A 27,656-nucleotide genomic window follows, 5' to 3' on the forward strand; every position below is an offset into this window, starting at 1 on the left:
ATGATAATCCATCAACCAATCACAGAAGGCGCCTCCGAGCAGTTTGAGGCAAAAATGAGGCGCGCTGCTTGATGGCAACCAGCAGAGGCGCTGGTGAGCCAGCCGCCACTCGTTCGCTGGTTTAAGAGCAGCCGCGTGTGACGCCAGCCGCAACTCCGGGCAGCATTACAACAATGACACAAACTGGAGTTGGCAACATTCAAGAGAGATTTCTACCCCCAACCAATTCAAACGAGATCCAAACCGATGAGGTAATTGAATATACATGTCTTGAACATGCGCTTTATTCTTGATTACTGAAGCACTTTTGGTGTAATAACGCGCACTGGTGGAAGATTATGATTTATATCTAAATCCAGATTTTCCATTTTTTTCTACATTTTCCTAATGTCAGGAAAGTGCCTGCGAATGTTTTTTTTTTCTTGTTGTAAATTCATGTACTGATGATGTAAATGATGAAACGGATCTCAATATCACATTGGGGTTTTTTAATAATGTCAACAATCGAGTCAAAGCAAAAAAAAAAAAACTACTGTTCTCTTTGATGGTCAGCCTTACTAGTATCGGTTCAGCAGTCACACTCAATAGCGACATCATACGCGTCATGTGTTGATGACATAAATTGCTTTGTTCAAAGCATTTGGAATCAGGGTAACAAAAGATGTGACGATGACACAGAGAATTAAAGCCACATTGTTTTACTTCATGCACTGATGACCGCCATCTTTTGTTTTTTTTTGTTTTTTTCATTAATGATTGAAGCGTGTGGTGTTGTTTTTTTATCCCCTATAAATTGATTAGTAACCTGAATGTTTTTGTTTGTTTGTTTGTTTGTTTTTTCTCGCATATGAACTACAGTTTTTCAAAGCAGGTCCTTGGAGTAAAGGTATGTCGACACAAAGCATGTTTTATATTTGAATCATTTCATCAAATAGAATAGAATAAATTCATTTTTTTTTTAACACATTGGAATCAGAATTTTGTCAATTTTGTTTTCAACCTGTCCAATGTTTTTTGGATTGATTTTTTTTTTTAAACTGATTTTAAAACATGCAATTATAATACACATTCCAATTTATAGTTTGTCTAATCCTATAATTGTACATACATTAAAATATTTCGGATAAATAATTTTAAGAATTCATTACATTTGGAAGCGCCTTTCAAGACCCTCATTTAAAACAAAATTCGACAGATTAAATGGTATGGCTAAAAAAAAAAACGAATTCAATATCAAGAAAAGAGCAGTGTGGTTACAGTGTGTTTGTTTTTGTGGAGTTTTTAATTTTAGAGATGTTTGACGTGCACTTAATAGGCAATTAGAAACAGCAATGCAATGCTAGACAGTAAAAGCAAATACAATATGTAGCATGTAAAATAATAATTTGGGTGATTGGCTGTTAGGGGTAGTGTTTTTTTTGGTCCACTTTCTTACTTGAACTCTTGATCTTCTGCATGTCTTCTGGTGTCATTTTAATTGTAAATAAATACTTTTTTGTATTACACGTTGTATATGAATGTACTGTCATTTCATTAAAAGCACAGTTTGAGACCCGGATCAACAACCAGGGAGAGTTTTTATTCTTGATTTTGGTTTCCTTTTAGACAAAATGGAAGGACAAGGGGATGGATGGCACAATGGCCCGAGTAGTAAGTTCTTCACATTTTTTTTCTTTTCTTTTTTTAAATTCCATGCACGTTTCCTATGAGCTATTTAGGGTCAAACTTGTTTTTTTTTTCTTTCCACGTCTTAATGAATTTCAGGTTACCGTATTCCGCTGCTCATAGGAAATCGCCCGCCCAACGATGACTCCAACATGGAGTACATTGTCATACTGGATTTTATCGTGAATCAGGAGATCATCTTTGCGAACGAAGGGGAGCCGTGGCCAAACGACGACGACGACATGAGCGTCGGCGAGAATCAAGGAAACGTTGACATCATTATTGACAGTGACAATCAGTCGGAAGCGGCTGTTGGGGCGGAGGTGGAAATTGGCGTCATTCGAAGTGCGGAGGATGAAGACGACCCTCTGCCGGGGTCGTCGAGGAATGCCTGTAAACGCAACGACGGCGATGGCCAGGATGGCGACGGAGAGGACGACAGCGGCGGCTTCCGCTGGTGGGACGAATTCGACGGCAACAGCTCCGACGGCAGCGCCGAGCCGGACGCGAGTGACGCGGAGGCGCCTCTGGTGCTGCAAACGCAGGCCAACGTGTACGTCATGAGCTTAAGCGGCCATTTGGCGCACGGCTCGGGCATCATCGTCTTGGCCGAGGGTGGGAGAGCTTCCAAGGAGGGAGACGGTTTCTGGGAGCGAGACGTGGAGGACGACCCGCTGGCCGCGGCGTCCATGGAAAGGTTGAAAGAAAGCCGCGAGGAAGGAAATAGCAGCGTGGTGAACTGATTGGAAGAATGGGATGACATTCATCGCAAATCTATGGACGCTTATAGTGACAAATATTTCTATTTAAATGTCTCGTGCATGTTTTTTCACCATCCAAATAATAAAATGTCCATTATTGGCTGACTGTGATCCATTTTCTTGCCCAGAACTGAGCAGAAACTTTTAACGGTGAGATATTGTGACAGTGTGGATTTTAGAGCGCCTCGTTGTAGGCCATGAGTGCATGTGACACAGTGAGAAAAGTGGAAGCACCACGAAAGGAAAAAAAAAAGCGGGTGATAGGGGGTGCTGGGATCTGACTGGACAGCCAGTGTGTGGACCTGGCATGGCCACTTTAGAGTGCCTCATTGTCAGCCGTGAGTGTGCGCAAGCCACCGTGAGAAATGTTGATATAGATTCACAGTTCAATCATGTAGTTATTTATATGCTTCAGAAAGATACTGCATGACTTAGAATACATTTTTCCAGATCGTAAAGTAATATTTGATTGACAGTTGGACGGAGCTCAGGTTCGGTTTTCTATACTTTGTGGCAGGGTTGTTGACAACTCTTCCCTGTGGTGCGTCAAACAAGACATTTATTTATTTTCAGCGACTTTAACTCATTCACTGCCATTGACGGCTATAAACGTCAAAAATTCATTTGAACTATTTCGATTAGTTTTAAAAAAAAATCCACTTTTTGTTAGCAAGAGTATGAAAACCTAAACGTTTTTTAAAATCTTTTTTTTAAAGAAAAGATTATTAAAAATTAGGGGCGTCTTAAAAAAAAAAAAGCAAAGATGATTACATGTCAAATCGGTGAAATTATCGAATGAACAATACTGAGCTCTTAGAAAGGGGGGGGAAAAATAAATAAAAAATTTATTAATTAGGGGCGTCAGGCGATTAAGTTTTTTTATTTTAATTAATCCCATGACTTTAATAGTTAACTCACGATTAATCACAAATTTTATATCTGTTCTAAATGTACAATAATTTTCTTTTAGGTTTTCATACTCTTGTTAACAAAAGTGGGGGGGGGGATGTTAAACTAATAGAAATAAAGTCTATAGCCGTTAAAGGCAGCGAATGAGTTTTAATGATCAATATATGGCAAGTCACCATAGCAGTGTTTACCAATTATTATTTTTTTAGCCAAGGCATATATTTTACATTAGAAAAACCTCGGGGCACAGCACCAATAAAAAAAAAAAATGCCACAAAAAGTACATTACTATTTCAATAATTAGGGATGCATACGTTAAATCGTACCTTCTGCTTATAAGTGGAACAACATTTAATTGGATGGATGGATGCAACTCGGCGTCTTTGGATATTTTGATTTCTGAAAGCGTCGCATTGTGCTACGCTACATTGACAGTGACATCACACCGAATACGGCGCACGTCTCATCACAATGATGTAACGACACGCCATGTCATCGAGTGCTTTGGTCAAAGCACGTCCTATATTCAATTTGTAGACATGTTGCCATGACACAAAGTGTTGTTTCTCGAGCCACTGTTGGGGGAACTGCCACCTTTTCTTTTCTTTTCTTTTTTTAAACGTTTGAAGTCTTTGCATGGGCGCGACAATGAAACGCTCTCCGGATTGCCTGTGAAAGCATCGTTTACTTTGATATTGCAACTCGTTTAAGGTCAGGTCAGCATGATCAGGACTGGAATATTGCAGAAAGTAAACTGCTATTATATAAACAAATTCCCGAAGCCGCAGGTAAGCGTTCACGCAGCGCATCATTTAAAACAATGATTTCTGACAGATGTGTCTCGAGAAATTCGAAGTTATCCAATTTCAATTCATTGGTCCTAAAATTATTCATCTCGCACAACTACTGGATTATTTTCAATTGTCATTGTCCGGTCTTGCTTTCACCAAGTGGAGAAAATGCCCGTAATTTCAGTAGAACCTTAGGTAAAAAAAATGCTGACTCATTGAAACATTACAAATTTAATGAACTACTGACCTGCTATAATACAAATCAACACTTATCTTGCTATAAGAAAAGGACCCCCCAAAAAAATTGTATGATCTGCTCAGGGCAAGCGATCCTTTCGATTTACAAAGGTGACAAATTCAAACTCACGTTATTGTCCTGTAACTGTTTTACGGATGTCTTCTAGACAAAATGGATGGACAAGGGGATGGATGGCACAATGGTCCAAATAGTAAGTCCCTCGACTTTTGATGTCCAACTGTTTTTTTGTGTGACCGATTATGGTAATAAGCGCGTATGTCGATGATGTTGCAGGTATCCGTTTGCCGTTACCGAGAGGCCTCCGCCCGCCAAATGACGAACCAAACATGGAGTTCATTGCCATCCTTGATTTTATTGTTAATCAAGATATCATCTTTGTGAATGAGCCCGAGCAATGGGATCTGGATGAGAACAATCAGAATAATAATCCCATTCGTGTCAACAATGTGAATATAGACGACAATAACGATCAACCGCGTGATGCGGTCGTCGGGGCTGAAGCTCAGATGGAAGTCAATCGGCGCGCGGAAGCGGTAGAGCAGCCGAGGGACCATCCTCCAAACGACGAAGATGATGAGGATGAAGATGAGGATGCGATCCGAAGCAGCGAGCGTGTAACGAAATCGTCCCCTTTAGATAATACCTCAGACAGCAACACGGACTTGGACGAAGCCAACAGAGAACCTCAGCCGGGACCCTCCTGGCAAAGATCCGAAGACGATGACGAAGACGAAGATGGAACGAGACGCAACCGTCGTTTCCCGTGGTGGCACGAGTTCCATCAGAAAAGTTCCGACAGTAGCCCAGACTTTGATTTTTACGAAGTGAATCCTCTACTCTGCGGGTCGAACCAAAGCTTGGATTCTCAAGATGAAAACGGAGAAACGGAATCAAAGCCCCGGGGGGAATTTTCCGCACTCGCTTCATGCGCCGATGACCTCGCTCAAAGCATCGTCGACAGCGGCGACCCTGCTCGAGAAGTATCTGACTCCGAAGAGAGGTTGAAAGACTTTAGTGAGCAAGAGACGGAGCGCGAGCCAGTGGAGGAACAATTCAAGAAGAGTTCAGCGGGTCAAGCCAGACGTCAAATGGAAAGAAGGAGCGACAAGCATTGCCAACGGTGTCGCGGGTGCGACGATAACGTCTCCGAGCGAGACGATCCTGAAGAAAACGGTCTTGCCTGCGAGAACTCGGAAGAGACGACGCTAGAACTCCGCAACGACTCTCCTAAAATGGCCGACTGTGAGCGTTCTCTTGGCATCGGAAGTCGTTGTGCACCTGAGAAAGGAGGCGGCCTTTCTTCTGACGAAGACCCTCAGCCCGGACCGTCCAGCCGCGCATCAGGAAACGAGATCGAGATGATAAACACGAAGCATTTGAGGTGGTGGCATGAATATTGCGCCAATAGTTCCGACAGCAGCACGGATTTGGAAGAGGCCGAGGGAGTCCCTCCATCCGGAGCGTCGAGGAAGAGGTGCGGCGGCGATGACGATGAGGAACACGCCGAAACCAGAACCAGCAAACGTTTCCGCTTCGGCAACGACGGCAATTCCGACGAGGTCACAGATGGAGATGAGGTCGAAGAAGAGTTGAACAACGATTCCGATTCCCGTGATGTCAAAGGGAAAAAAAGATTACGGTGGCGGGCTGACTTTTCTGCAAGACCCAAATGTAATTCTCACAGCATCAAAAATGGTCCTCGTGAACTCGCCGCCAGTTTCAGTGACCAAGAGGCGCAGGATGACCCGCGGGCAGCACCGTCCAAAGACGGGTTGTCGCAACTCGAGAGAAGATGCGCCGAGGGTTTCCAACTGAGGCATGGACGTCGCTGCAGTAGTTCTGACAGCAACGACTCGGACGCCGCTGAAGACGAACCCCTGAAATTAAGTCTGAGGGACAATTTGGCCCTACTCAGTTTAAGCAGCCGTGTTTCTCACAGAAAACGCAAATCAGTCCGGTTCCAGGAGGAAATCACTTCCCAAGCATGTGATCAAGAGGCAGAAGAAGACCCGCTGCCGGTGCAATCTCATGAGACCTTGAGTGAGAATGGAAACGCTAGTCACAAGCAATGATTTTACGGTCAAATATCTTTATCCAAAGACTAAAGTTGATTCCAAACTACAGATACAATACATGTAGTTAATCTAACTAATGAACTGAGGTGGCAAATCCAGGTCCACAGATTAGCTTTAGCCCCTTGTGCTAGCTAGCTGGCTCCCTAGCAGGTGACTGAGCACCCAGGCTGCTAGCTAAGGAGCTCGCTATCTAGCACAAGGGGCTAAAGCTAATCTGTGGCAGGGTTTCTACTTTCTGGACTTGGATTTGCCACCTCTGCTAATGAAAAAGGTTAGCTGAAAGCTATTTGCTTTATTTTTAAGTTTTTAAGTTTTAGCCTCTGATAGCTAACTTGTGATGAATGCTATTGTTTTAAAAGCTATTGTTTTAGATGTCAGCCGTTTTGGCGGCTATCTTGATCAAAATGGGACAATTTTTGTCAATCTTTTTTTTTGTGTGATCTGGAATAGATCTGACAATATATGAATCCGTGTTTTGTCATTTGTCCGCACACAATACACTTCCTGCCCAAGTAAAAAGTAGAGCGCCGACCAGGCCCGATGTTGTTTTTCATAGAAGGGCTGAAGGGTCAGTCATCAAAATGACATCACCCGCCACATCATCACAATGATGTAATCTTGTGTGATGACGTGAAGTGTTTCGTTCAAAGCATTTTGACTTCATGTTCTATGAGGCTATGACACAGACCCAACCACGGAATTGGAAATGGACTTAGCAGTTTTACATTGATAGCTCAGATACGTTTCGAGGAGCAGCATGGAAACAACATCGCCATCAGTATGAAAACAACTAACGCCTGCAAAGGAAACCTTATCGCCAACTTCGGACGACTTGGTAAACTGGCATTTTACAGACCAGTTCCCTGAAGTTGAGGTAAGTCAGTCCAGACCTTTTTTTCACTGTTACGGTTTTACTCGTTAAACATGAGCTTTTCTTTACCTTGACCTTAAAACCGATGAAAAATAGGGTGGCCAGACGTTTCTCAGCCTTTGGCGGATTTCGACATCCTCGTTTTTTTTTTTTGTCCCGATATTGCACAGGTCCAGTCACGGCGTCTTAATTTGTTGTCATGGTGATTCATTGGATAAACACATTAAAAGGGAATTCAATTGTTAAATGCCTTCCTATTTACTTCCAAATTCGTGTATGCGTATCGGGTGACCAGATTTTCAAAAACACAAAAGTGTGGGACACTACAGTTTTGCTGAAAATCAAATATGCAATCAATTCTCAACCAGGAGCTATTTGACCGATTTAATCGCAAGCCACTTTGATAACTGGTAGTTGTGTTATCACTTTAGCTAATTCTAAACAGAAGACTCAAAACTCGGGACGTCTGGTCGCCCCGCATTTGCATTCCCAATCGTATCTAATCTGTAGCAGCACGCAGGCATTTACCGAAACTCAAACTACTTCCTGATTTCGCATCTAAGAATCATGGGAAATGTAGTCTCACTGAGGTCACCAGTCGCAGTTCATACAATTTTTACATTGTTTCGAGACCAGCGCAAGGTAATTGGCACAGCCGGCTAACAATAGCTATCGGCGCAGAGCAAAAAAAATTGTACAATGGTGGGTGCATTGTTTTGTTTAGCGAACAGTCAACCAAGATAGCATTTAGCATTAGCGATTGCCTCCACATACCCCTGGTCAAAGATTGACTACCGATGAAATTTTATGAAATGATATAGCATCCCGGTTTTTTAATTTTGCAAATCTGGCCACCCTAAGCAAAAGTGTTCATTCAAAAACAGATGACAGATTTTGTTAAATGTATTATTTACTGATTTTGTTCCCCCTTCTTTTTAGAATTCCTTTGGACAAAATGGAAGGACGGGGAGATGGACGGTGCTCTGGTACTTGAGATTTGTTTTGCCATTTAGGTAAAAGGGATTCAGTTTCAGATACATATTTTTAACGGCATTAACACATGTCCGACATGTTGCAGGCTACCGTATTCCACTGGATTTGGGACGAGGGGAACCGGATTTGAGATTCCGCCGATTTTGCATTTCCTTGCATAGTGATGAAATTTCCTTCATAATCGAGGCAGCGCCGAGGCAACCTCCAAATGACAACGACAACAACGACGACGACGACGCCAATCTTGAAGACATCGACAACGAGGCCAACAACAACGAAGACGACGACGAGGAGGAGGAGGCCGTCGCCGAGGACAGCGACAGCGAGCGCGATCTCGGAGACGGCGACGGCCAAAATGAAGACACCGACAGCGACGGGATGCTTGACGATAACGACGAACTTTTCCATTTTGTTAATACGCGCGAGCAGTACGCATTGATCCGCTTCATTTGGCAGGTGTGGCCATTTTCTTGCGGCAACATATTTGACGAAATCGTCTTTGATTTCCACGGAATCCGCGAGGAAGATTTGTACATTCGCAACTACGACGTTGATGGCATCCAAGAAAATGTGGACGACGACGACAATAATGCTAATGAAGTAAATAACGAAGACGGCGACAACGACGGTGTTGAGGACGTCGCCGACGACAACCGAGTACAAACGAGTGCCAACCAAGCTTCGGAGCAAGTCGATGAGCGGCCTTTGCCTTTGTCTTTGCCCGTACCGAACGTCAGATCTAAATTCGAGGAAATTGATGAAGCGTTCCGATGGTGGCACGAGTTTGATTATAACTTTTCAGAGAGCGCTGGCGTAGATGCTGACGAAGAAGACCCTCTGCCTGCTGGATGCGAGAAAAAGACGAGAGAGAACACGCATGACGCGAGAGGAGAGAAGTCGTCGGGATTTCAGATCAACTCGAGCGACGGACTGGATCACGCCATCCGAAACTGTGATTTGGCTTTGGTGGGAAGCGAGTCTGTCTCTTGTTTCAGTGAACTGGAGGCAGAAGCGGACCCTTCACCCGGACCGTCCAGGAAGAGGTCAAGAGAGGAGGCCGGACTCAACCAAGAAACGAGAAGTAACAAACGTTTCTGTCGGCGTTCTGATGTGATGGTGAAGCCTTCCGAAGGCAACGCTGAGGATTCTCTTTCGAGTGGCGCCACAAAAAGATCATGAGACGACTCGGATTAGACATCTTAGATAAAATGTCCAAAAATCGTAACTTTTTATTTTTAACTCATTCACTGCCATTGACGGCTATAGACGTCAAAAATTCATTTGAACTAGTTCTATTAGTTTAACATTTTTTCCCACTTTTTTACTGTACATTTACAACAGATATAAAATGTGTGATTATTCGTGAGTTAACTATTGAAGTCATACAGTTAATTACCATCAAAAATTGAAATCGCCTGACACGATTTAAAAAAAAGAAGAAAAAAAAGGTTATTAAAAATTAGGGACTCAGGCGATTAATTTTTTTAATCGTAATTAATCACATGACTTCACTAGTTAACTCACTATTAATCACAAATGTAATATCTGTTCTAAATGTACAATAAAAATCATTCTAGGTTTTCATGCTCTTGTTAACAAAAGTGGGAAAAAAATTAACTAATAGAAATAGTTCAAATTAATTTTTGACGTTTATAGTCGTCAATGGCAGTGAATGAGTTAAAATGAATAAACATTGAAAAATCCAGAATTTCTACACACTTTCCCTGTTATGCAATAAACATAATATTCACTATACTTCTTTTATATATATATATATATATATATATATATATATATATATATATATATATATATATGGTGAGTGCAATTAGAACTCATTTCTGTTGTGATTTTTTTTTTTTTACGTCTATAGCCGTCAATGGCACTGAATGAGTTAATAAGCAGTCTGCAATGGTGAAAGGCAGATTTGGAATGTTTTCTGATTGTTTGTTTTTGTCCTTCTGCATAATGTATTGCTGTTTGATCTGAAATTTAAAAGATTTGATTTGTGAAAGAGCAACTTAGTGTCTGATATCTTACTTCAGTTCTAATTGCTTTTTTTTTTTAAAAGGCATATCATGACTGGAAAGAGTTATTGTGATTTGACTGAATCCCTCAGATACTCCTACTAGTTGACACTATTTTATATAAGAGGCGGCAAAAACACAAAGCAGTCATCTGCAAGAAAGCGCTGCTCGTGAATATCCCGAATGTCAAACCAAACTTTTTATGATCGTTTTCCAGGTTGCTGCTTCTCCATTTTCAGAACACACATCGAGTTCAAATAAGAACTCCCAAGCGCTTGCAGCTGGCAACACTTTGAGATAATGACGCTGAATTCCACACAAATGAACGCTCCAAATGCCATACCTGTACAATCTGCTCAATGCCTAGACATACAATAGCAAACTTTTTTTTTTCTCTCTCCCCTCAATGGCTTGATCACACATGTAGACACTTAAGATGCGAAGCTTATTTCCCACCAGCATGGTCTTATATCAAACATGACCTTTCATAATTCAACCCCTCTTTAACACTTTTTTTAGATATACACATACACAAAAAAAACTTTTTAATGGAGGCAATCCCATATGGCTGAATGGAGAAGAAGAATACGCATTCAATGCAAGTATAATTGTGGTTCATTCACAATATCAGGTTCATTTTCCCACTGATGGGAATGTTAAGACAGGTGGCTGTGATTGAAGCAAGTAAAGACCAAAAAAAGCGATTTGGAAATGTATTGGAAACGCTGATTTTTACGCTAATGACGTCATTTTCGGAGGTGAGTGTTGTTGAACGTGTGGCCACCAGAGGACGTCCTTTCCCCGTTTAAAAGCAGCTCCTGACAAGGTAAGCGTCAGCAATAATAGAACTTAATGTTACTTTAGAATAATGTGATTTAAGTGAAATTAAAAGGTAGTAATCCAAATAGTTACTTTAGCAAGTGTATAACTGGTCATGAGTAACTTCTGCCTTTTTAATAAAGCATGTAATAACTTGTAAAATATTGCCCAACAACATCAACTAAACCAAATACAAACACAATAAATTGTCTTCAATCATAACCACAATTACCATGCAGAGATATTTTTAATGAACCTATTTGGCTAAATTCCAAATACATACGGTATGTGTAAATATATGGGAAGTACTTGATCCTTCATTAGCTATCTTAAGCTTTATATTTGTTCAATAAGACATCCTTAAAAAAAAAAAAGCAATGACGACTATTTTTGCTTGTGTTGAGAATAATGTGTTTGTATATATAATAGTCTCCGTTAGCGTCTCACTGGCGAACCAAAATAGCACGCAATTAAGCACCTGCCTGTAGATTAAAAATAAATAAAAAGTGAGCGAAATGTAGCTCAACTTAACAAAGTATTCTAATAAGCAGAAATCCTCAAGTAAAAGTTTAATGTAAGTTGCGTTAAGATCGCCCAAAATAAAAGGTATCCTAAACGTACAGAGCACAAATAGTTACTACTCAGCTCTGCCAACAGGGGGTGCCAAAAAAAGAGAAAAAATGCACTCAAGCTGGCATTGATTGTCTGTGGGGGGGTTTCCACTGCAGGGGGCCGCGTCACTCATTCGGGCTCCAAGTGTAGCAACAAGGGCTGAGAAGCTGGAATCCCATGTGAGTGTTTCTGCTCCTTGTTCCTTTTTTTTGTGACATTCACTTTGACATTTCTCACGTCTAATTGGAGCGGTCATTTACATAAAGAAAACGCCGTGTCCACTGTCCCTTTAGTTTGTGTCTTTTAATATTGTTTTTTTTTTTTTCTCTATCTAGTGTCCTCTCTCTTTTGTTGTTATTGCTAGAAACATGAGCAACTTTGAATGTTTATATTGTTTTACTTTTAGGACAGGTTTACGAGAGAAATGTAATACCATAATTTTGTCGCATCAACACGTGTCAAATTAATTGGGGGGGGGGGGGGGGTTTGATTGGCGTGTCCAAGTCAGCTGGGAGTCTTCGTTCTAGTTATTAATTGGTAGTTGATTGGCTCCAGACTTGTTGGAGAGCGTGTTTTACGCGCATGCGCACTCTGTAATGAGACGATTGGCTCCAGACTTGTTGGCAGAGCGTGTTTTACGCGCATGCGCACAATGTAATGAGACGGCTGCCTCGAGCTCATTGACTGTATAAATGGCACAAAGCGTAATAATAAGGGCCCCGTTAGCATCCGAGGATTCAGAAAGAATGTTGATCAGCTTAGAGAGGTTTTTAATGCTGGTGCTAAGATATTTGAGGAAATGGGTACCACTGGACTTTGGAGTAACTTAAGAACCAGAGCGCAAAATTGCCAAAGCAGTACATTTAATCACCCCCAATGTAAAGCTATTGTGCCCCTAAATGTACAATTATAATTAAAACTTCTTTTTTTTCTTTCTTTCACGATTCTCAATCCTCAATTAAGATTTGGCATTGTTACCAATGCTTTTCTTCAGATCTAAAAGACATTTACGTTCACTTTACAGGGGCTTTATATAGGTACAATCTTCACTAAGTCGTGTATTTGTTGTCCCAAACAACACAATAAAACATTGTCAATAACAAAAGTGGTGGGGAAAAAAACTTTAAATGTAAAAGAAAATTCTTGCAAACATTCGATTTTAAAAATTAATATATTTTCTGAATAGCATACATCATGATATATTTAAATGGATAGTGTGTAGAAATTGTTGCCATTTAGTGGTAACCTAATTGAACCGTTGCATTCTATTATTTCACCACGAGATGGCTATCTGCGCATCTAATTTCAAAATGGTACATTTGGAAGCACGTGCACTACGGTGTCTCAGAAAGACCACACTTCGAGTGTCGTGGCCGGAAACGACGCTGATGTGTGAAACCCGGAAGTCGGAAGTCCATTGCATTGATTACTATAGCTATGATTATTTTTTATTTTTTTTATTTTTGTAACTATACGTTGATGTGATAAAAAATATGTATATATAGAAATTATTAGTGGGTTTTTAACTCATTCACTGCCATTGACGGCTATAGACGTCAAAAATCCATTTGAACTATTTCTATTAGTTTTACTTTTATTTCACTTTTGTTAACAAGAGTATAAAATCCTAGAAGAAAATTATTGTACATTTAGAACAGATATAAAAATAAACGTGAGTTAACTATTGAAGTCAAGCGATTAATTACAATTACACATTTTAATCGCCTGATGCCCCTAATTTTTAAATATTATTTTCTTTAAAAAAAACTAGATTTTTAAAAATTTACTCTTGTTAACAAAAGTGGAAAAAATGTTCAACTAATAGAAATAGTTCAAATGAATTTTTGACGTTTATAGTCGTCAGTGGCAGTGAATGAGTTAAAATGAATAAACATTGAAAAATCCAGAATTTCTACACACAATTTCTACACACTTTGCACTATACTTAATTTTTTTTTAAATATGGTAAGTGAGTGCAATTAGAACTCATTTCTATTGTGATTTTTTTTTTTTTTTTTTTTAATGAAAGTGTTTATGCCATCAACAGGTTTCAATGTAAAGTTCTCATTACGACCTCCATCGGCCAGCACGATAACGACAAGTGCGTAAAAGCTGCGCAGCGTAGTCGTTTGTAGTAAAAAAAAAAAGTGAGAGCAAATGGGGAAAGAGCGAAATGATGCAAACGGTCGCTTTGGTTTCTTGCTGTGGTTTTTGTTGTTGTTTTGGCTTGTGGCTTCTTGGCAACATTAATTAGCGCCCAATCAAGTGGAACACGGACAAAGCGCATGTCGAGCGTAATTGGAATATTTGCTTCTCCTCCTCCTTTGCCCGAGCACGCACGCACGCACGCACGACGCCCCCTCCTCTCCCGCGCACACACGCTTGGGGGAAAATGTGTGTTTGATTTGAATGGGGAGTAGCCAGCCTACCCCGGGCTCGCTTTACAACATATGGACGACTGCTCGCTTCTTCTCAGTTGGGTCGAGGCGCGCGAGAGAGAGAGAGAGAGAACTGGTCCACATTTTCACTTGGGACTTTCAAGAAAACAAGAAAAATCGCGCGTGAGAGCGATTTTAAGGACTGTTTTTTTTTTTTTTTTTTTTACTCTATATGACATATCCTGAAAGGCTCATTTGCGGGGATCCAATAAGGTGAGTTTCATATGATTATTAGCGTGTTTGTATTGCAGTGGCCAATGACAGGTTACAGGAACCTGTCATTAGTTTTAAATGGAGCCAAATAGGCTGTCATTACCTTATTATAGGTTGAGCTCGTGTATAGTGCGCGCACATTCACAGACAGGTGTCACTCTCACTAGTTGGTGGTGGTGGGGGGGGGGGGGGGGGGCATAAAGAAGTGTGCGTGCACTGTGTGGTGGAAGCTCAAGAGGCGATTGTGAGCCAAGGATGCATGCCAAAGCAAGCAGTGCGCCTTCTTCCTTCAACATGCGCGTGTCACTTCCAATATTTTGCCAGCGTGCACGCTCTCCAGTCTCCACACCTGAAAAGCGAGAATGACGTTGGAGCAAAAAAATGTAGTCAACAAAAAGTGGTGGAAGATGAAAACTGAAGTTCCTTTACGTCAACATTTTTAAGTCCATTAAGTCCTTCATTGAAAATTGTACTTAAGATGTTAATTTTGCTAAATAATGTCACTTTTGAGTCAAGTGGATCGTGTTAATTTCACGTCATGGATGTTGTACAACTATTTCATCAAATAATTCTACGAAAGCTTTTTGAATTTTTAAATCAAACAAAGAACACTTAGATCACGATGTACCATTACAATGACCAACAGTAAAACAGTAGCGCAAAATACGCCTTAAGTGTTCATAAAAAAAAAAAAAAATTCAAGAGAATATTTTGGTAAATCAAATTTACATGTAGCCTACTTTGTCATTTTATAAGAAAAAAATCTGCAATTAAAGCTTCAGTTGAAAATTTTGTCGCTGCTATGTGAAAAACACTTATGTCCATTTATTTTTTTCATTTATTTTTTATTTTTAGGTTTTTGGATTAAACTGACAGACATCCCAAAAACCTAAATAAATAAATGGGCATAAGTGTTTTTCTCATATGATGATATATTGCACTAAAAGAAGTTGAGCAAAAATACTACCCAAATAAATGTTTAAAAATGTAATTCAAATCTATTAAATGCAAAAGTTGAGTTCCGCGTAACTGTACTCGAGCAGCAATTCTTTCTTCTACCACTAGAGGCCGCCCACGTACCACCAGTGATACTCAGACTACACTTTTAAGAATCACGGCTTTAAGTGATTGAATTCGGTCTTTTTTCTTCTTCTTTTTAAGACATTTACATGAAATCCACAGACATTAATATTGAATCTGTTACATGTATAGATAGAAACTATACTAATATATAAAATTAGTTGTAAAATGCATTTGTACAATTGACACATTTCCATCTATTCAATTTAGCTTTTTATCTTTAGTACTGGGGCAAAAAGTCCGATAATAGTCCTGTGGGTACATTTACGCTGAAACGACTCTTATTGTACCCGTGCGAAGTGCTTTCCGTGCTTCCTTTAAGTGTAATATCAAACCCGCTCAAATGTTGAGCTCCACCCCCTCAAAGCCTGCTCTCAAACAAGTCCGGAGCTGAAAGCGACAGTCCCGTCCGGCACTTCTTATCTTAACGGCTTCAATGGCCTTAAAGTATGCCCCGATTGCCCCTTGAAACAGTGTCAGCCACTTGACCTACTTCTCACCGCTCTTCACCGGAATCAGTCCAATCTCTATCGGTCAAAGCGTCACGTGTGTTTGTGTGTGCGTTTTGGCAAATGAATCATCATTATTTAATTGCATTGCGCTGGGTCTCCGTCATGAACGAGAGCCGGAGAAGGTGGAGCCAGGAACAGGGGCAGCCACATGATGTGTGCAAGATAATCCAAGGCAACACTCTGCAGATTTTGGTCAGTGTGTCGCATATGTGTGTGTGCGTTGGAGGTATTTATCAACTGGCAACTGAATGGGATGGAAAAAAAGATAATCTCGGCAAAACAGAGGTGCTCACTTGCAGATTTAAGAAAAAATAGTCCATAAAAGGAAAACCTTTTTGGAAAAACATGAACACATTACATTCACTTTTTTTTTGGTGTGCTTTTTGTCCCGTTTGACAAATTGTGTGCGTTGCACTCGCCTGTAAAAGTGTTTAAATACCTGCCGTCCGTCGGCGTGACACTCAAGATGTGTCTGGCAGCGGGAAGGACGACCAACCGGGGGCATATATGGGCATGCTCGGTCCTGTCTGCTTCCCCCCCGCGTCCCGCTTGGCCCGCATGCATGTGTCGGCCACACGTTTCCTCCAGGTGTGCGTTTGTGTGTGTGGTCTGCAGCATTTGTGATGTGCCCACCTACATTTTTTTTTCATTTGAATGCACACATCTTGAATTGAATATAGTTTTTCTGTGGGTTAGTAGTCATATCTTGGTGGCCTGCAACATAATTTGGAATCAATTATGTTGTATGTAAAAAAACAAATTTTTATGTTTTAGATTTTTTATTGTTATTTTAACTTATTCACTGCCATTGACGCCTATAAACGTCAAAAAATAATTTTGACTATTTCTATAAGTTAAACATTTTTTTCCACTTTTGTTAAGGGTATGAAAACCTAGAATTTTTTTTAAACAATCTTTTTTTTTTTTAAGGAAAAAAAAGAAAATATTGTTAAAAATTAAGGGCGGCAGGCGATTACATTTTTTAATTGTAATTAATCGCATGACTTTAATAGTTAACTCACAATTAATCGCAAATTTTATATCTGTTCTAAATGTACAAAAAAAAAATCTAGGTTTTTATACTCTTAACAAAAGTGGAAAAAAAATGTTAAACTAATAGAAATAGTTCAAATGAATTTTTGACGTATATAGCCGTCAATGGCAGTGAATGAGTTAATCAGTTTTGATCCATCTCAGGGGGTGGCCACTTTGACATTATAACGCCCTCAGTGTGCAAATGTCACATGACCAAACCCAGAAAACAGGTGAGCCGTGAGCCTTTAGGCACTGTGATGTCATTTTTAATCGACAGCAGAGGGCACTATAACGTCAAAATGGCCGCCACCTACAATGGATCAAAACAGATGAATTTTTGTGTTTAATTCCTTTTGTTTAGATTGGTGTGGACGTTTCGAACATATTGTAAAGGAAATTTTAAAGTTAAGTTCCTGCTGTTCCTGTTTGATTGGCGTGTCATTGGAAAAATGAAATGCTTGGAACCCAAATTTTTCGAACCTCTTGTTCAAAGAGTGACAGGGCGTACACATCCTTGATCAAATGTGCTTCCACGCTTTAACGAGTACCACACAACCATTCAAGAATTCCAAGCACTTGATAAATGGATTTTTGCGAGCTCAAAGCAGATCATTGCTATTTGCTCTGGGCTACATGTTGCGCTTGAACAATAGGGAGGGGGAGACTGCTAAATGGAAAAATGTTAATAATTGTATATGACTACTAGCAAAACTATTTTGTGGGGGCGATTCTAGGGTTCCTGAGCTTACCAGTCAGGCAAGATAAATGTAACTATTTTGTAAAATTTTAACACAATTTAATTTCCACATTTATAAAAGAGAAGCATAACACTTTTTGATCATGGGCATTCGGTCAGTTAGCTTGTCAGGATAAAATGCTAGCTTCAATCATTCCATCGTTTGCTAGCTAGAAAGCGTCAACTCACTCCTACCTAACAATATTATTGCTGTCAATTTGTTACAATATATTTCAATGATGGACTGTATGTTAACATACTTCTCTATTTTGTTTAAAACGAGTTGATACATTGCTGTGAATGGGACTGTTAGCATACCACGGCTAGTCCACCAATTTTATGTCACTTCAAAATTGGCACAACTTTGATACTTCTTTTTTGTATTACAAGCCAACGTAGCATGAAGCGATTGTGAATTTGATACTTTTATGTCATATTATTCGATATTGGCAAATTCATGTTTCTTACCTGTCTTGTTAGGAATGTTTGGAAAATGCATAAATGGCTTTCTTTGTGCCAATTAACCCTATTTAACCCTTCAGTCTAGTGTCTCGCTTCAAACTTTTACACTCATGCTCCCCCCGCCCCTCCTCCACTATTACCCTCCCATTTTCTCAGCAAAACACTGACCTCACAGTACACCCGAGACGCAGAAAAATACACTTCAGTTCGGCCCTATCAGCAATTTTGTCTGCTTTTTCTTTAAAGGTTGTGAGAACTACTTTGACCTTGTTGTACACCTTGAACCTTCTCTCCTTATGCATGGTGCCGGATGGGATTGTGTTGATCTTGAGGACCTTGCTCGGATTCTAGGCCAGAAAACCCGATACATTGTTTTGTGGGGCGTTCGGGTTCAGTGTCTCAATTTCTCAGATGGAATGATTGGGATCAAGTCGCACATGTGAAAGACGAAAGTTCCAGTTTGAAAAAAATCAAGTTGAATCCTGAGTAAATTTCAATCAAGTCGTTATCAGTAATATGCTGTCATGATTACAATTTGCATGAATGAAAATAAATGACCCGGTTGAATCCCACCCATACCCCCGCAGACACCCTTTCGTGACCCCTCCTAACCAGAGTAGACATGGGCAAGGTTTAAAAATTTGTCGCTGATCCGTCTGCTAATGACGCCCTTAGCTGGGAAAGTTGACCCTCTCTTGGCCTGACCCCAAACCCCACCCCACCCCCCCACCCCCCCCACCCCCCCATCCACTTCACTCTACCCATCCAAATCCTTTTCTCACTCACTCTCGCATGCTTACGCAAACACGACAATTGCCGTCACCACTATGGAGATGGCCGTCATCAAGCAGGCGACTGACCTCTGTTACCTGAGGCCTGTCAGTCATGTTGACTCATATGGACAGTTTTATTTTCCCTTCCTCCATGTGTGTGCGTGGGTGTGTGTGTGTGTGCACTCTAAAAACAGTTGGGTCAAAAATAACCCAAACTGGGTTGAAAATGGATCAACCCATTTAGCCAAAAGTTGGGGCACATGATTAACCCACAAAACAACCCATACAATTGGGTTGCTTTGTTGGTTATTCAATTAATTTGGCCCAACATAAATATCTTAAAAAGTGTGGTCAGTTCATTTTTGACCCACTTTGGGTTATTCAATTGGGTTGTTAAATTAAGCCACACGAATACCCCACAACTTGATTTGTTTTGTGGGCTGTTAATTTAATTTGATCCAACATTGTGGGTTAAATAACTAAAAAATTTGGGTCGGTCCATTCTTGACCCAGTTTGGGTTATTTTTGACCCAACTGTTTTTAGAGTTGCATATATGGCTTTATTCCAGATCTTCATAGTTGAAGAAAAATGAAAAATATGTGACAACCTGTAAAATTTTACCAATTTCATCACAGTTTTCAGAATTGAGCTAAAATCTTCTTAAAAATAAACTTTGTAAGTGTCAAAATTTGTCACGGAATACTATAAAATGATATCAAGGAAAGTAGCAATTGGTGATAAGGAAGTGCACATGTTGACGTAATGCAGCTCGCCAAGCCGTATGTTAGCACTTTTAATACTATTATTAAGCTCACTCAACACAAAGAAAAAAAGTTGGATAATTAGCATTGCTAATAACAATGGGGGGGGGGGCTCAGTAGATGTGGAAATCTGCTAATAACCCCACCAGGGATTATTGTACAGCAGGCTGGAGGGACAGCAGGGCACCACCTTGGGCCTTCGCTCACTGTCACCCGATCGAGGACCTCCCTTCGCTTCCCGACCAGCGTGAAAGGCTCCCACTTGGGATACAAAGCAGCTCAGCTGTCCCGCTCGGATCCTCACCTCCCCCCGCCAGCTACCCCGGAGCCCTCCACTATCCACCCAAGCCAAATAAAGCCTCTCAGCGACTTCTGTTTTCCTAATCTGTGAACTCCGACTGAGGCGCTCACGCTTGAAAGAGAGACAACTCAACATGGGATGATCTCCCGGTGACAGGGAGAAGCTGAAAAAACGAATGGCGGAATGTCTCCGCTGAAACCGCAAGACCACCCCGGCGTCCTCCCTTTCTTGTCCTTCCTGCTCCACTTCTGCCTCGTTTTCATCTCATTTCCCTTCCCTTTTTGCTCTACCTTTTGCTAATTGGTTGGCACTGGATGATTAAAACCAACGAATGTGTCACCGGTTGTACAACGTGGACATGGAAAACCTGATGCTCATCATATTTTAGAGCAGTCGTAATGGCTGAATGACTCGGCGTCACCAGCAGTTACTGCACTATGAAATGTAGTTGCTAATAGGCTAACCGTGATGGAATTAACTTTTTTTTATTTTTTTTTATTTTTATTTTTAAAGATCTGTTTCTCAGAAATTCGGCTAGAGGACTCATTTGTTAGCTTGCCTAAATCTTCTGCTTATTGATCCCCCCCCCCCCCCCAAAAAAAAAAGACCACCATTAATAGACTAGGTCTCGAACGCTGGTTAGGCTGATTATGTGTGCCTCATTCTCGGGTGTGATTTGGTCGACACAACCCAGGGGAAATCGGGTACATAAGGGGAAAAAGAACAGCGTAGTGGCCACGACGGTTGCTAGTGAGGCCGCTTAAATATTGAGAGGGGACTCCGCCGCTGTAGGTGGCGGTATACCCCATGGAGATGTGATCCACCAGTAATTTAAAAGAAGAAGAAGAAGAAGAACAGGAAGCGACTGTGCGATGAATAAATCTTGATCAACCATAGCGTTTCTTTGCTGTTTTCCAATAGCATTAATATTCGCTTCTTTAATTCATTCCAAAAAGATTTCTGTTCCCCCCGACAAACATACGTGTGACGTAATATCCGGTCAAAACGTGCGACGTGTATCCAGTCTTGCCTGCGTTATTCGCAAAACCCGTTTCCATAGCCAAAATGAGCATTTCCCTTTTTTTGATTTGCTTCAAAATCCACCCCCTCTAAGCGTCGAAACTTTTTTGCAAATTTTGGGCCTTTTTTAGAATTTCTAGCGTTTCCATTCAGTTTCATTTTTGCATTTCTTGAAAATTTGAATAAAATTTTTAAAAAAATATACTAATATATACTTGAAAAAAAACTAGTAAAGTTTTTTTACTCAGAAATTCCAAGTACATTTTTTCAAGATATTTGAATACATTTTCCCAATTTTTTATAATTTTTTATTGTTTAATTACTCATGCGTTGATGCATGAACTCATGATCTTCAGCTTGAGAGACAGCCACTCTACCACATGAGCCATGCCACTTTTGACGTAGTGTCCAAAATGAGACCAAAAAATGGTTTCTTGGGAGTACAAGGATTCTGCTTACTAACACAGAGCATTTTTTTGAAAAAATAAAATAAAAATACTAACACACAGCAGGAGCGGCATGGCTCAGGTGGTAGAATGGCTGTCTCCCAACCTAAAGGTTGTGGTGTTGTTCCTCAACACTTGAGTAACTTTTTCTTTCTTTCTTTTTTTTAATAAACTGGTAAAAGGTACTCAAAACAATTTTTGTAAAATGTAGTTAGAATTTCTTAGTGAGTAGTAACTATTACGCTCTCTTTAAAAAATAAATAAATAAAATTGTGTTTTGGGAAACCTATCAAGTGAAAGAGACTTTTCTCAGTCTCAAAGTTTAAAGTTTTGTATCAGTTTGCCAGTTGAATCACACGATAAGGTTAAAGCTAGCATAACTTCTTTCTGTGGAAAAAAGACACGCCAACTAATCCTGGAGGATTCTGATATCCCAAAATACTGTACGTCGAAGCCTTAAAACTATTTGTTTAATTTTTGACGTCAGCGCTAAAGTACTGTATATGAAAATATTTTCTCAAATATTTCAACTTGAAGGCTTTTCCCGCGCCTGTATCTAAATGGAAAAACAATGCACCCATCAATGCTGAATACCGATTTTTTTTTTTCATGCTGGGACACATTGTTAGTATTACAGATGTCAACCAGAAAGACCACATTGGAAACAAGAATGAATGATCTGATGATTTTTATTATGATATGGGATAAGTCATAAGGTTTTGATGACATAAAAAAAAAATGAAAAAAAAGCTAGTATCCCCTCCAGAGATTGTGCTTTGTCACTGTTCCCACTCTGCTGAAGCACCCGCTCGTCTCCCAGTCCGCGCCATATTTAGTCATTCCAGGCACTGACACGCACCATCGCCGTGGTCCACCTTAATCTGTCTCGCTCCATCCATCTCATATTTTTATGCCCTCGTCACCTTCCTCCTCGCTCTCTCCCTCGCTCCTATTGCTTCCATTAATCTCTGTCCTCGCTCTCCCTTCCGTGCGTGCGATTTTCAACGTCTTCTTTCCTAGAGTTGCTTTGAACAACTTTTCCGACTTCCTTCTATCTCATGTGTCTTCATTCCATCCCCCGCAAACTTTCAGGCACCTTTCTCCTCTCGCCAGCCTCTGCCTTCTTCTCTTTTCTTGGATGAACTCGCTGCTGTTGGAAGCTAGGTCCGCATGCTAATGAGCGGCTAATTCCATCAGTCGTCCCTGTGTGTCCTCCCTGCGGTAGCCCAGTCTTTTTGATGGAGTGCATTGGCTGATGAACTCTCCCCACTTCAGCTTCCTCCTACCCGGACACATGCCATTGATCAATGTCCCGTTCCCCCTAATCATTTATGGGCAGCCTCCTTCCCTGAAATCCATTTTTTATGCGATTGCGACAGAAGGGGATGTTGCCTCTTTGAGTAATGTTTGCTTGCATGCCTTTCATTTCTTTGGGAAGACTGTTTTCTGCTTTTGAAAAGGCGATTCAAAAACATGGCACGAAAGGGGGAGATGAACTCACTGATCCCCTGCAAACTGTATCCACACTTCTGCCTTTACAAAATAGTTAATATAACGGCAAACTTATCCTATTAAATACTGTACAAGACATGTTGAGCCCTCTATTTCATGAGTATAGAAATAGACCCCCCCCCTCTCCCCCCATTAAAACCCTGACGTATATGATCTGACACATGTATTGCAAGGATAATCCATTAGAGGGCAGTATCACCCAGCTGACTCTGCAAGATCGCCCCAATTGAGAAATAGAACCCGTGGGAAATAGTGGGGAGATGATCTTTCTGATTTTTGGAAATACTAATATGTTTGATATGTCTGTTTATCAATATATTTTTGACAGTTATAAATGTTCGAATTTAAAGCATTGTGACCGGATGTATCAAATATGACACAAATTAAAAGTCATATGAGGAAGTTGAAAAAATGCTAAAAAGCACCAATAAATACTCTATTTACAAAGAATCAGAAGTTTCTCTCATATATTTCATGCTTTTTAAAGCATTCACATCAGCGGTTATCTGGCACAACTCTCATTTTAGGCTGGCTCTTACATCCATCCACTCAAGGGACTGCCAATGAAAATTAGCTTAACTTGGCTAACTTGGTCACATTTACATTGTGAAATGTTGATTAATTTGTATTGTCCCTCTCAAATAAATAAATTCAAATTTAAACCGCAAATGCATTTCGCACTTTAGAACGCCTCGTTGTCTGCCGTGAGTGCACGCACATCACAGAGTGAAAGATGAACGAGTGATGGGAGAAAAAAAGTCTTTAGGGCTGTAATGGCTGGTTTAGAGTGCCTCATCGTTGCGGTGTGGAAAAGTCCCGCAATGCAAAGAAATATAATAGACAAGCATCCATTTTTACAAGATGCACATTTTCTAAAGCACCAATTACCAAGAGTGTAATTTTATCTTAAACCCACAATAAGCAGCGGTTCTGTATCCACTTTTCTTGCCATTTTCTTCCTGCGCTTAATATTTCCCCCTCACTTGTTTCCTTTTCACACCCAGTCTCCACGCCAAATAGTTGAGAGTGCAGATGAGTGCTCCCATTTGCCAGTCGGCTGTTTTTTTGTTTTGCTTTTTAAGGGTTGCAATCGCGCGGACCCTTCACACGTAAGAAGAAGCAAACTTTTGTCTTTCCGACTGCCCTTAAATCCATCTGTCTGCTTTCCGCGCTTGACTGAAGTGGATACAGAGGCCACCTTTTGTCCTTCCCAGATGAAGAAGGGATGCTGTTGTATGAGGGGAGAAAGTGCGGGCGGGGCGGCTGTGATTCATTGTAATTTAATAAATGCCACACAAAGAGGGATGCGGTTCCTTTCGCAAACCCCTTCAGCTGTCACTTTTCAAATGAGGCACCTCTAGATTGGACACCCAGGGAAGGAAAAGGGGGATTAGGGAAGGAAAAGCCCCAGGGCCTTATTCATCTCCTTCTCTGTCTTTCACCCCACCCCAATAGCTTTCTCACCCTGAACCCCTTCGAGGTTTCTTTGGGACCAAGAGGCCCCTTGTCTCGCTGTGGATGTAGAAAATGATGTCACTCAGGTAGAACACAAATCCAAAACAGTTATCAACTCATTGACTTCCATTTTTCAACCTGATTTGATGTCGTTGGTTTCTAAGCGTTACAATTACTCGCCTTCGAAATAGTGTCGAAGTTGCTCTTTTGGCAAACGTGCCTGTTTGGCTTCTTAAACACAGAGGCCACATCTATGGTCCATTGCACCACACCATTACCAGGGATTACGGGCCGCCATGCTACCGAAGCATGACCGCAAAGCTATGCTGGTTTTGACACCAGCGGAAGAACGGAATGAGGGTTAGCGTAGCAATTTTGGACGCGGCTGCTAATGTGGTTCTTGAAATGGTCGCTTACTGTCTGCCTGATTGGATTTGACAGGATTTTCTTCAGTGAAAAATAGACGCAACTACCAGTAGTAATTAGTTAGGAACTCAATTACTTTGTAAATCACTGATTTAGCAATTGACCACAATTTGTTCTTTATTTGAACCCGTATTTACATTACCAAGATTCCTAAAGGAAAATGTCAATCAATTGTATTTACTGTTTCCCCCGTATACAGTATTTGGTTAGTTGATTCAACTTAAAAACACACAAAAAAAACGTTAAAGTTCAGAACTCTAGAAATACTAGGATGGTCTTGGTCTTTTCTCATTATTATTTATTTTCACAAATATTTTTGAATTGTCATATGTTAAATATCATGACCCCGGAGTAGCACAAACTTAACTTAACTTGATTTAAAAAAACTAAATCCTAATAAAATTATTTAAATATTGGATTTGCAAATAGATTGAACATTGGTCAGTTAAAAATAAATACATAAATAAATAATTTTGGCCCACCGGAGTGGCCCATCAGGAGCGCCGTGAAAATTCCCAGTGGGCCGGAAAATTCGGATACCTGTGTCTTTCACACCATTTTCGCAAAGATACAGTATCTTTAGATCCCTTCATAATTTACCATGATTTATTTATATTAACAAAATATTACATTTCCAATTGATTTGCTCTGACTGGCAACTACTCCAGTGCACCCCACCTAGCTTCCCAGAGACCCTAATGAGAGTCCATTTTCCTTGGGGCCAACTGGGGCCCCAATGAAGTTGAAGTGAAAAAACTTTGTATTGAAAATAGCCATACAAGTTTCATGACTGGAAGTAGATGATAGCCAACATGTCAGAATTTTTCGCCAAATAAGTTAGACAGACGTGTTTGTGATTGTTCAGCCTTGGCAAAAGCTCTGCGCTTGACTGAGTGCCCTTTTAGTTCCTTCCTTTTGTGGTAACAATATGAGTTTGACACTGACCTCTGTGTTTGTATCCGTCTCCCGCAGGAAGGGCCTTACGTGAAGGGTCACCGAGCACTGACAGTCTCCTTCCTCTGGGCTGCAATTAAGCACGGCTAAGAGAGATTTTAGTGAGACGTTTGACACGTCGCTCTCGCTCTTCTATTTACACGCACGCCATCTCTGGTGGACTCGCATATATTTGCATCTGAAGACGCGTTCACTCGTTGCTAGCCAGGCCCTCGGAGCAGAATGAGGGAACCCTGGACGTACCTGCTGCTGTGCTTGTGCCTCTTGGCGCGCTCGGCATCCTCGCACGGCGCCAACAACCCCTTCGCGGTGCAGCAGACCCCCGCGGACCCTTGCTACGACGACGCCGGCGCAGCCCGCCGCTGCATCCCCGAGTTCATCAACGCGGCCTTCGGCAAAGAGGTGACGGTATCCAGCGCGTGCGGCCGCCCGCCGTCCCGCTCGTGCAGCGTGGTGGAGCGCGGCGACGACCGGCCGTCGGTGCGAACGTGCCAGATCTGCGACGCCGCCGACCCCCGGCGCGCCCGCCCGGCTTCCTACCTCACCGATCTCAACTCGGCCCACAACCTGACTTGCTGGCAGTCGGAGAACCTCAACACCTCGCCGCATAATGTGACGCTAACGCTTTCCCTCGGGAAGAAGTTTGAGATCACATACGTGAGCTTGCAGTTCTGCTCGCCCAGACCGGAGTCACTAGCCGTCTACAAAAGCATGGACTACGGGAAAACATGGATGCCCTATCAGTTCTACTCGTCACAGTGTCGACGCGTGTACAATCGGCCCAACAAAGCCGCCATTACCAAGCAGAACGAACAGGAGGCTTTGTGTACCGACGGCCACACTGACCTCTACCCGCTCTCAGGAGGACTCATCGCGTTCAGCACCTTGGACGGACGACCGTCCGGCAAAGACTTTGACAACAGTCCGGTCCTTCAGGACTGGGTGACCGTCACTGACATCCGCGTGGTCTTCAGTCGGCCCCAGCAGTCTCGGGAGCTGGGACTACCTGCCGGGAGGGACGAGGATCCCGCCGGGGTCACGTCCACGCTGCCGGCGTACTTCTACGCGGTGGGCGACTTCCAGGTGGGCGGGAGGTGCAAGTGCAACGGCCACGGGTCACGCTGCCTGAAAGACAAGGAGGGCAAGCTGGTGTGCGACTGCAAGCACAACACGGAAGGGCCCGAATGTGACCGCTGCAAGCCCTTTCACTACGACCGGCCGTGGCAGAGGGCCAGCGCCCGCGAGGCCAACGAGTGTCTGCGTGAGTAACCTTTTCGATTTGGGTTTATGCGGGTTTGCATTACAGATGGGCCAATAAGGCCCGTACCAATTATTAATAGTCAAGGAGGCCGATAACCAACACTTAAAGCCGATATTCATTTTCAGGGAAAATATTGCTAGCAAAATTTTAAAAAATGCTAATGCCGAATCTTGTTGGACTCAAAATGCCAACTATCAGCTATCAGATAATTGTCCCTGCAAATAATCGGTCGATCCCTAGTTTGTAAAAAAAATCATAATAATAATAAAGAAAGAGGGAAAAAAAATACTCAGGAATATCTGCCTATGGTCCAAATTGTCCACTTTGAAAATGTATTTTCTATAAAAAAAAATATTTGTTCATCTATCACATTTAATTTAATTAATATATATATATATATTATATGCACAAACAAATGTTCTCCAATCTCATATGAAATGCAGCAGAAAGAAGGAAAGTTTTATTTTATCTACCCCTTTTCTCCCCAT

General features: G+C 41.4%; 4 protein-coding genes across 6 annotated transcripts in view; all 4 read left to right on the forward strand.

Annotated features, from left to right (window-relative positions):
- Positions 1–8: 8 nt before the first annotated feature.
- LOC147156634 (uncharacterized) lies at positions 9–2,531 on the forward strand. Its single transcript, XM_086064797.1, has 4 exons — positions 9–251; positions 859–886; positions 1,606–1,650; positions 1,765–2,531. The coding sequence occupies exons 1-4, from the start codon at positions 174–176 to the stop codon at positions 2,406–2,408; spliced, it is 795 nt and encodes a 264-aa protein (XP_085920923.1). The 5' UTR covers positions 9–173; the 3' UTR covers positions 2,409–2,531.
- A 1,420-nt stretch (positions 2,532–3,951) lies between these two features.
- LOC147156635 (uncharacterized) lies at positions 3,952–6,457 on the forward strand. The gene is made up of 3 exons (XM_086065180.1): positions 3,952–4,123; positions 4,531–4,575; positions 4,659–6,457. The coding sequence occupies exons 2-3, from the start codon at positions 4,536–4,538 to the stop codon at positions 6,455–6,457; spliced, it is 1,839 nt and encodes a 612-aa protein (XP_085921306.1). The 5' UTR covers positions 3,952–4,123; positions 4,531–4,535.
- Positions 6,458–7,041: 584 nt separating this feature from the next.
- Positions 7,042–9,764, forward strand: LOC147156636 (uncharacterized). 2 transcript variants are annotated; one of them, XR_015091794.1, is made up of 3 exons: positions 7,042–7,334; positions 8,271–8,344; positions 8,410–8,552. XR_015091794.1 is itself a non-coding variant. In XM_086064925.1 (3 exons), exons 2-3 carry the CDS (start codon positions 8,287–8,289, stop codon positions 9,501–9,503), a joined length of 1,125 nt encoding a protein of 374 aa, XP_085921051.1. In that variant the 5' UTR covers positions 7,042–7,334; positions 8,271–8,286; the 3' UTR covers positions 9,504–9,764. The 2 variants fall into 2 exon arrangements, 1 of the variants encoding a protein (XP_085921051.1); XM_086064925.1 differs by having other exon boundaries at positions 8,271–8,317; positions 8,410–9,764.
- A 4,485-nt stretch (positions 9,765–14,249) lies between these two features.
- ntn2 (netrin 2) overlaps positions 14,250–27,656 on the forward strand; it is a 39,683-nt gene continuing 26,276 nt past the window's right edge. Inside the window, exons 1-2 of one of the 2 annotated variants that reach the window (XM_086065193.1) lie at positions 14,250–14,433; positions 25,926–27,168. In XM_086065193.1, coding sequence (XP_085921319.1) covers positions 26,130–27,168 — 1,039 coding nt within the window. In that variant the 5' untranslated portion in view covers positions 14,250–14,433; positions 25,926–26,129. Of the gene's footprint in view, positions 14,434–16,113; positions 16,218–25,925; positions 27,169–27,656 lie in introns of those variants that run through there. The other variant, XM_086065194.1, reaches the window with a different exon arrangement.

The sequence above is a fragment of the Leptonotus elevatus genome, chromosome 20 (genome assembly GCF_054856555.1).
Source record: "Leptonotus elevatus isolate MCC_2025b chromosome 20, RoL_Lele_1.0, whole genome shotgun sequence".
In the NCBI taxonomy this organism is placed as follows: domain Eukaryota; kingdom Metazoa; phylum Chordata; class Actinopteri; order Syngnathiformes; family Syngnathidae; genus Leptonotus; species Leptonotus elevatus.